Here is a 10,738-nt window from a genome sequence, read left to right as displayed (position 1 = left end):
CTTGTTGCCATTTTCACCCACAATTTTCATCACCATTTTAGCAATCTTGGCTGTGCTCGCAACTTTAGTCCTCTTATGCGGTGCCCACCGAGCACTAACATTAACAAGAGGCAATAACGTTGAGCAGAAGAAGAAGAAGAGTGTGCGGCTAGGTGGCAAAAAGCCGGCGAGGCTTCATATCAGTAAGGCACTGTTGATGGCGAAACTGATATCTTGGAGGAAAGTGCAGGATGAAGAAGAAGAAGAGGAAGATGAAGATGATTGTGATGGTGATGAGCAAGCGATATGGAAGAGGACTATCATTAAAGGCGAGAAATGCCGTCCGTTGGATTTTTCCGGCAAGATTTTGTATGATTCTAATGGAAACATGATTGCAGCAGATTGATTGAAGAACATACCCAGCTGGCCTATTCAAGTTCTTCAACTACTACTACTACTGCCTTTCTTTTAGTCTCTTGATTTGTTGTTTCTGTTTTCTGATACAGTATAACTGTACTTGTTGTGACGATCGATGATTTCATTTCATTTATTTTGTGTTTGGAATTTCTTGTTTGGTTGATGCTAAGCCATTTGTGGTTGCTACATCTTTACTTTTGACGTGTAGATGAAGTTATATGAATGTGATGCTTCAATTCTTTGAGTTCAATTCCATATATATCTCACACCCTTTTCTTTCTCACCTCACAGACTCATGGTAACTCTAGTATATATAGTATTATTATATTGCACTGCTCAAACTTGGAATGAAGATAAAAATATAATTTTCGATTTTCAATATCCTTTTATTCCTATACAATCAACCTTCAAACGGTTATAGTTTGGATTCGGACTTGTTAAGCAAGATCGATTTACTTTTTTCACAGATTAATAGGTTCATGAAATTTAAGATAATAGCCTTTAAAAAATACATTCAGACAGTTACTGTGTTTACTTGGTTGATTTGAAATTAAATTTGCACTTTTTATTCAGTGGCAAACTTATACAGCTAAAATACAAAGTCATTGCCTAATGTAATGTGTACCATAAGTAAAATGAAGAGATAAAATAGGTGGTGGTGGGAGCAACTTCCAATCAAATTGGTCCGTATTTAGTTTGGTAACTATGAAGTTCTAAGTTTTACTTTTTATGGAAATTGTTAATTGGCCTTCTTAGTTTCAATGGTTTAACTACTGGCAACTTAGATTGGTTTATCTTCTTGTAGTCCGGCTAAGTCACAAGGTAAACTTCACTATCCAGAGCGTACTTTCGAATAGCGGCTGTAAATTTTCTCAAAGTCAACGAGATAAAATAATTACCAAGTGAGTGGAACATGATTCTCATAAAAAAAAAATCACGAATATATTCTTACCGACACGCTCTTTCAATCAAATTTACACACCTATTAATTTTCCTCTGCATTCAAAAAAAGGAAATAAAATAAGTCAATGCCGAATGAAGTTATTAATTTGTCCCTAACCATTGGACTAATGCATGGAAATCCTTATTATATATGAACAATAGTTTCATATTGTACAATGGTACCATTTTAAAAAAATTATTGAATTTGATAATTAAAAATTTGTTATTATAATATTTCAGACGATGATATGGGAATGTACAAAAATATACCCTTAAATATTAGGGCCCCTAAAGGTGATGCACAATTGGTTTGATGTTGCCACGCACTGAATTGATTTCACAACTACCCAAAGTTGGTTGAAGACAGATAACTTTAATCTGAGAAATTAAAGGCTTCATATTATCATATATGTAACTTTATACAAGTTGATACAAATATGAGAGGTCACTGTACTTCTTGGTACGTGGTACCTCTTTATTTTCCTTAAAACGACACACCAGATTCCTTTTACGTTTTCTTTTTGGGAAAATTATTATTTTGCTAATACATGAACCCACTTACAAACCCATGAGAGGTAAATTGAGCCAATTAGGTTTCAAGATTAATCAATATCAAACTGTAGCACAATCAGTCCAATACAAACCCAAACTCTTAATGTTCATGACAGGAATTAAACTCTCACCCTACTATTAGTAAGTAAGACTTTGCATTTACTAGACTAATGCCTTTGGGCGTCTTTTCTTTTTTTTTTTTTTCTTCTATGATGAAGGAAACTAGCAATCAATATTCGGTGATATACACTAGGTAAACTCTACTATTGTATAATAACTTTCAAATCATACATGAGAGGAAAATCATATTAAAAAGACTAAGTGTGATGAACTCGACCAATAATAATGATATGAAAATCACTCTCCACCCACTTGAACACCATTTTGGCGCTATTATTTTGCCTTGTTGGTTGTATATTATATTGTTAATATATATTATAGACTAGGAAAATAAAAATACCAGCATGCCTCAACTGCCTACCTAATGTAGTATTAGAATTCAAGTAGGAGTATATGCTGAGCTATTGGAAATCTTTTCTTCTACTTGAGGGATTCCTTTTCTCATTCACCAGTCACCACTAAATTTTTATAGTATACTTTATTCTTTTAGGCGTTTAATTTGAATTCATAAACAACAATTGTGGATTAATTTCATTGAATTGAAGTATTTGTTAAGGATATTTCACATCGAAAAATAGAAAGTGAATGATGAATTATATTTATAATGTCTTAAGCTAATAATCGGTTGAATTCAATTGTTAAGTATGGTTCGACTAATGTAATGTATAGTAATTATATTCCTGCAAATCAAACAATTGAACTTAAATTTCCTCTTTATTCCTGTACTATTCTTTTCATATGAAATTGTAATTCATTTCTCTCTTAATTTCCCCTTTGCAACCAAATGTAAATGTCTTGTTAAAGTTTGAGGTTAAAAGTTATATTAATTAGAGAAGGTATATTTAAAGAAATTCCAACTAACCCAACAACTGAGTAAATAAAACTATTTAATTGCTTTATTAAGTGGGGTACTAATTAAGGATATTTCTAAGGTGAGGTCTTTAGTGGGATGGTGAGAGCTGAGCGTGCAATGCTATCTATCATTCTTGACGAAATGTGGCCAACTAAACCAATTACTGCACCCATACAAATTAATGACAATTTAATATCTTAAATTAGGTAGGTGACAAAATAATAATAATCATCTATTCATCTTAGGTGATCCACAGAATAGATGACTTGTACAGTTTTTGGACCGATTACTAACATGTGGTATTGGGCATATAATATATAAACATAAATGTGCAATGTAATCATCACCAATTTAGATCGGTAATTAACGGAACACATCATTTAGTTTAGTATTAGATTTAGATCCATGTGAAACGTCATGTGATTGACCTATAAAAAAAGACTATAATCCATGTGTTGCTTGAAGTCTATCAAAAAATAATAAGTATACACATGGCAATGTGCAGGTTGAATATATAATATACAAACATAAATATATAGTTTGATATATAGAACATATCATGAAATTTGCTAAACAACAATTCAATTAGGTCGCTTTTTAGTTTAATTTTTTTAATTATAGATTATTAGATTATATTGGTGTGGGTTAAAATCAATTAAAGTACAAGTTAATACAAATTAGTTATAGACCTAATACTAAGGAATTACATACTATAAATATGAATATTGAGGTTGAATGAATCAATTTTCATATAATACATTATTAATAAATTTTCAACAAGTTTTTAGGACTAATAAGGTGATGATTGCAAGTACAATAATCATGTATCAACCATCCATTTCAAGGTTATTTTAATGTTTTTTATGACAAGAGAAATCCGCAGGCATAACTCAATGAGGTGTACTGAGTAAACCACGCTCCTGCGTAATAGGATGTTAGAGGATAGACAAAGTGCACTAAGAGAATCCTATGCAACAAGCTCAACTTGGAGAGTATTGACAAGAATATAATCGAACACAACCACCTTGAAGAGAAACTCGACTAAGAAGGTGATGACGACAAAAATTAAACTACTCGTGATATTCAAGTACAATAATCATCTACCATCCATCCATTTCAAAGTTATTTTAATGTTTTTTTTATGACAATGGAAACTCGAAGTCATTACTCAATGGGATGTATTGGATAAACCACGCTCCTATGTAATAGGGTGTTAGAAGATAGGCAAACTCCACTAAAAGAATCCTATGCAACAAGCTCAACTAGAACAGTATTGACAAAAACCAAACGCGGCCATATCTTTCGAGACATTTTAATGTATTATTGAGACATACATAAAATGCTCAAATTGAACATGCTTCAACTCGATTTTTTTACCACAAATTGCAATGCAAACAAAAATTCCCGACAAACTTAATAGAAAAAACTAATTAAGTTAATAAACAGGAAATTTTACAATATATATACTGAAAATATTGGGTATTAAAATAGAAATCGACTTATATTTAATTAACACAAACTTATAAAAAAAATTACAAATCTATTTCCGTTACTTTTATTTTTAATCATTTTACAATCAATACTATAGAATTTCTTATAAACTAAAACTAAGGAAATTTACAAATACTATAATTACAATATTGTACATTTTGTAAAGATGGACTATGTGCTTTGTAAGTAATCCTATTACATTGCCAAAAAAAAAAAAAAAAACACGCTATATATGATATTTCTAATACAATTTATTTCTTTTGTGTGATTTGCTAACTATTACACTTAAGTACAGCTTACCCAATGTTCACCTTTAAATAGTAATTGAGGGAGATTTTTTGCCACAAACAAAATATAATATACAACTTTATAAAACATTTGTTTTTGTGACATTGTAAAATATCCCACTTGAACTATATACAACTTATTTATATATTTAAAATTTAAAATTAAAAAAAAAAAAAAAAAAAAAAAACCTAAGACAACACAAATGTCGGCAACACACAACTAAACTAACGGCCTTTGTCGACATCACGTATACAAAGATTGATGATCTTTTCCGCCGCCTCACCTTCGTCCCTGCTCTCTACGATCACCTTCTCCACCTGAGCTCTGGGCAGCCTCAGCTTGATCTGAACCGGCCCCCATTCCCTTCTCACCGCCGCCGACACATCGGAACTCGACCTTCGCATCTTCATCAGCGCTTCTAGCCGGTCCGTGGCGCTCATGTGATGAACGCCTGCAGACCTCATCCGTCTCGGCACTCTCTCACCTCGAGGAAACTTGGGCAATTCCACCAGAAAGTAAATCTTTTTGGGCTTCAGTTCTTGCTCCGCCTCCAATGGCGTCGCTCTTACCCCAAACCTCTTCACTGTTTCCGAGTCCAACAACACATGCCCAGGGTAATCCTTAATAACATCGAACGCTGACACCGGCGTTTTCAGCTTCAAGGTTTCGCCGTCGATCTTCATCACCTTTGCTTTCTTTCTCCCTCCTATGGCGTTCCCCATTCCTAGCTTCACTTCTGCATATGAATTGAATGTCCGATAGGGAATGTATTTAACAAATGGTGGGTGCAAGCATGCTTGGGTACACCAGCAAATCATATAAATAAACAGTCTATCTATCTAATAGTACAATATATATATATATATATATAATTGATTTCGAACAGTAAATTATAAATAAAAACATAAGGTAGAGTCTTAACCGTCCTAATTAAGATGAAAGTTACACCTAATGTGGTGGACTTCTTTTATATATATATAGTCCGCACAAATAGCTCAAGTGATTTCGAACAGTAAATTATAAATAAAAACATAAGGTAGAGTCTTAACAGTCCTAAGGTGAGAGTTACACCTAATGTGGTGGACATCTTATGAGCACCAAACACTAGTCATCTCCTTAATAGGCCGCTAAACTACCGTAATTTACTTATTTACTCTTTCATTATCCTATCGGGTTAGGGCCAGAAAATTTTGGACCAACTACATCTCTACACTATATATATATATATATATATATATATATATAGTTTCTGACAGTAATATTGTGTGAATATGTGAATTTAAGGAAGATTCCCACTGAAACGACAGTGGTGAATAAGATAATGAATGGGAAAAGGGAAATCCAAAACCATCACGACAAAATTCTTTCTAGAAGGAAAGGTAGCCGACTGCATATGAATTTCTTGTCAACTCTTCTATATTCTCTTTCAAGAAAGCAATGCCAAATAGGCAGTGGATATAAAGGGGTGGTGGGACACTGAGGCTACACCCTGTTTGTATGATTGGACAAGAAATCTGTTTTCTGAATATATAAACATAAAACATGGTCTCTACAAACAAACATGTCTGTAAGCAGATAAGTACATGGGCAAACTTTATTCGAAGGCATTTATAAATTATTCATCTTTTCATTGTCAAAGGTGAAGTAAACATCTGTGATAATTAACCATGGAACACCCTCAAGAAAAATCAAAATATCTTAGTACTGTTGCCATGGAACATGGTCAAGAAAATGGAAATATCTGAGTACTGTTGCATAATAACGACTGTAATTCTGGAAAAATAATGCATTTATGTTTCTACAAACTAAAGCTCCTATCCACGACATGCATCAATGCTTGTACTCTACTTCATAGATTGATAAGCTTTGCCTCGCTTTCCCTTACCTACTCTGTTCTTGATTGTGTTCTCTGAAATGATTTGTGTCCATTCCTTGTGCAGTGAGAAAATCAAGCAATACTCACATTTCCACCTCGAGGTCCATATTGAAGTATTTCCACCTAAAACGCGAGAGCGACACTGTTGCTTCTTGATGTTGAGCACAATATCTGTTCAGTATCCTTTAATTGTTGAGTATGAACTGAACAGCAGTTAAAAACCAGATTTATATGAGGGGTATAAACTGCACAAGTATTTTCAAAGTATATAAGTAAACCGCCCCTGCACAGTGAGGGGCTGCGTGATCTAGTACTGAATTCTAACTAGTTTGTTCTATTCCGCTAAAAGCAAGTTTCAGAAGCATTGAGTTAACTTACACTCATTACCTAAGCTCCACGAGTCTTATTTTGCAGTCATTATTATCATTGTAAAAGTAATGTAGTGAAACGTCTGGCTGCAGAAGAAATGAAATATAGCATGAGAAAACTAGAAGCATTAATAGTGTGGGTAAGCAAAAAGGTGTACCGGTTGCCCAAGAAGGCATCAAGTTTGATTCTAACATCCTCTTCAGCTTGATCAAAGAATAAGTATTCCGATCTGGGCTTAGAATCTTAAATACAGTCAATCCACCTCAGCCTGCAACTCTTGCCATAACTAGGCAAGCCGAATGCCCATAGAGAACTTGTAATAAAAGAATGGTTAGTATCATTGCTGGAAAGAAAAAATCAAGAAAATTCAAAAGGAGAAAGGAGCCCTACCAAGCAGCTTTAAGGATGGTATTCCAATCCTGAGTTCTGACCTTGATTCATCCAAGATTGTTTGCTTATGTACTCTCTATAACAAGGTTTCTTAATTTTTCTTGAATCCTATGACTGGCTCTTCCATAGATCACCACCATTCCTGTAATCCTGCTGTGTCTAATACTGCCCCCTTATTTTGTACTAGTGCAATTTAAATATGAAGAAATGTTCCTTTATCACTAAATGATTACAGAGGCAGAAGAAGCATAAAGCATATTACAATCAACATAGTGATCAGCATTTGAATGAGTTGCAAATAGAGGAAGCTCGAAGTTATTCATATACTCGGGTGAATATAATAATGAGGTGAAATTTTCTCAAAAGGATTGTATTACAATATTTATTGGATACACATGAATAAGTTAATCTAACATCTTATTTCAGTATTAAATCTATCAATATAAGAGAGTATCAGAAGGGTGTTAATTACAGTCTACAAAATTCAGAAGGCGAAGCAGCATCGGGCTTCCCATTGTCCTCCAAGCCTCCGGGATGCTGCAAATTCTGCAAAACTTGATGAGGCAACGTGCCCAACCCGCTGCCCAATCCATCGTTTGCAACTCCGAAGAATTGGCACATGAGTCGAGTCATGACGCCCAGAATCTGCATTTGATTCTGGCAAGCGTCAGCGTGCATTTGCATCATTTGCTTCTCGTGCTCGAGCTGCATACTAACCAATCGCTCCCTCCACTCCATCTCTTCCTCCTCCCACTTCTCCTCTAACTTGATTCGCCGCTGCCTCTCCTCTGCAAGTTCCCTCTCAAGCCTCAATCTTGTCTCGAGTTCTTTCTTTGTCCACATCATCTGTCTCTCTTCCATTTTCAGTTCCCTCATCTCCCACTCACTCTCCTTCTCCTCTTCATGTCTTTCCCTCTGTAATTCTGTGTCTCTCCTTCTATGCTCTCTCTCCATCATCTCCTCTTCCCTACTCCAATCTCTCTCCCTCCTCTTCTCCTCCCTCCTCAACACCACATCCCTCAAATTCAATAACCTAGCACCCACCATTCTGAATCTCTTCTGTGAAATTCCCTTTTTCAATTTCTTCCCCTCACCGCAACCTGAATCACCAACTCTCTCGCCATTTCCCAATTCAGCTTCCTCACTGATTCCCACGTCATCGCCCAACTCCTCCTCCTCCTCCTCTTCGTCTTCGTCTTCTTCCCCCTCTTCCGATTCTTCACTGTCAATCCCAAACCCTAACCCTAACCCTAGCATCCCTCCATCAGCAAACGGATCATCGCCGAATTTCTTACTGCAATTAAAATTGCAATCCTTGAGCTCCAACTCCACATCCCCAAACACTTCCTTGTATTTCATGAAATTCTCCCAGTGATTCTCGCCGTCCTTCCAATTGAACTCGTTGTTCGGTGTCCGGATCTTCTGCTTCACTCCCAGGTACTGGTGCCGCATGTTCTGGACCTTGATCGAGACGTCGCGCCAGGACCACTTGAAGGGGAAGAGAACCGGGTCCTGGAGGTGGTGCACCGCGTTCACGTGGTCCGCGATGGGCTTGAACTTCTTCTCCCTCGTCTTCAGCTTCAACAGAGCTCCACAATTTAGCAGTTCCGCGTACTTGCTCAGTAGAGTTTGCTCCTCCACCTCCGACCATTTCTTCCGTTTCATTTTGCGATTACCGGAGATTCTGATAGGTTTCTCGGCGATGAATAATACGAATTTGCCCGGAATCTGAAAGGTCCTGGATTTGGGGCAGTTTGTCGGGAAGTTGGATGCGTAATTATTTTTTCTTCTTTTACTACGGAAAACTTCCGTATTTTATGTATGGAACCATTTTACTGTTCGAGTGGAATATGTGGCGGTTGAATCATTTTGTTCATATTTGTATCTCGTATTCTCGTTTGTTGAATGATTTATGAATTAAACATTTACTAATTAGTTTGAAATTCTGTTTCTGAGTAAGATTGTAATGAATTATTTTCTTATCCTCTTTTTATCTATAGTGTTATGCTTGAAGAGAGCTATTAATAAAATTTCTTTCTTTAAAAAATAAAAGTGATTGAGATATCAATTATATTCACGCTTAATAAACCATGGTATTTATATATTGTCACCTTAATAAAAAGTAAAATACTCATAAAATTGAAGTAATAGAGTTTTTTTTAATAGGGGCAAGTGTGGATATGGAGAGAGGTATCCTCATCTACGCACACGTATGTACTCATATATATCACAATTTTGGCCATGCTTAATAAATGACTGACCCGTCAAAATTTTGACAAATCTGTCATTTGACCATGGTCAAATTGTCGTTACCACCATTTGGTTAACCAACTGTTTGAACAAAGATTTGCGCCAAACTGCTCAAATTTTAAATGACATTTAGCAAGAATAAAACTCTTTCTCAAAATGTCTCTATAGTAATTAAAAAATACGAGACTGTGCACCTGTTATGTTATTGCGAAATATAGACAATTCTTTTGGTCTTTATAACAGTATGCGACTCATCACCACAAGATTGACAGATCATATTGTTGAAGCATGAATAGTTAATGGGACACATGAAGGAACCAAAGTTCTTTCTCTCTCTTTCTAATACGAGATTGCCCTTCAAGTTACAGCATAAATAATTCTCATTGATGCTTGCATATGCCATGACTATCAACAAAAGTCATGGTCGAACAATAACTCACGTTGGGTTATTGCTGAAAAAAATCAATTTTTAATCACGGTCAATTGTACATGCCTTTTTTCCGAGTCACCCATCCTGATAGCCTGAAAGTGTTAATTAGTTTTAGACGATGATGGACAAGATTGTGTTGATCCTGTCAATGTTGTCTACAAAAAGGTTTCAATAATGGGGGTGTTTGGTTATTGGCTTATCAGCCAATTTTTGGCTGATTTGACCATTTAGAGCTGTTTGACTTAGTCAATCAGCTGAAATGAGTGTTTGGCTAATGGCTTTTTCCTCGGACTGATTCATCCCAATAAGCTAGTTTTTGAAACGCTGGGTGAAGCAACTTTTTCAGATGTCTGATTACAATTAATTTCTAAAAGACAAATTTACCCATCTTCTTTTCACCCCTTCTCCCCCTTTCACTGGCAATATTATTCTTTTCTCTCCTTCATCCCTTCTCACTAACAGCCATGGACAACACTCAAAGAACACACATCTAAACCCACAAATTAAAAGTAACTAATAAATGGAAAAGAAAAAAAAACTATCAATTTATCACGAAAGTCTTCATCCTCAACATTCTGAGTACACAACAAATACATAAACTATATTTTGTATTTTACAAATTAAAAGAAAAAAAAACAATGAAAGACATTAACCCAAATCAATCATCTTCATCCTTGCTATCATTGCTTCTCACCCTTCTTATTTCCGATTGCTTCTTGCCTCTAATTCTCGCTCATTTTGTGGCTTCTCGCTATTTCTTCTCTGATTTGGGGTAGAGGGT

General features: G+C 35.4%; 1 protein-coding gene across 1 annotated transcript; it reads right to left on the bottom strand.

The window, feature by feature from the left end:
• Positions 1-4,831: 4,831 nt before the first annotated feature.
• Positions 4,832-5,454, bottom strand: LOC116014284 (uncharacterized protein At1g66480-like). The gene has a single exon (XM_031254311.1). It carries the CDS (start codon positions 5,362-5,364, stop codon positions 4,867-4,869), a length of 498 nt encoding a protein of 165 aa, XP_031110171.1. The 5' UTR covers positions 5,365-5,454; the 3' UTR covers positions 4,832-4,866.
• Positions 5,455-10,738: the final 5,284 nt, after the last annotated feature.

Source organism: Ipomoea triloba, chromosome 3 (assembly GCF_003576645.1).
Source record: "Ipomoea triloba cultivar NCNSP0323 chromosome 3, ASM357664v1".
Lineage (NCBI taxonomy): Eukaryota > Viridiplantae > Streptophyta > Magnoliopsida > Solanales > Convolvulaceae > Ipomoea > Ipomoea triloba.
Note: the sequence above shows the minus strand (reverse complement) of the source record. Positions and strands in the feature narration are given on the sequence as shown.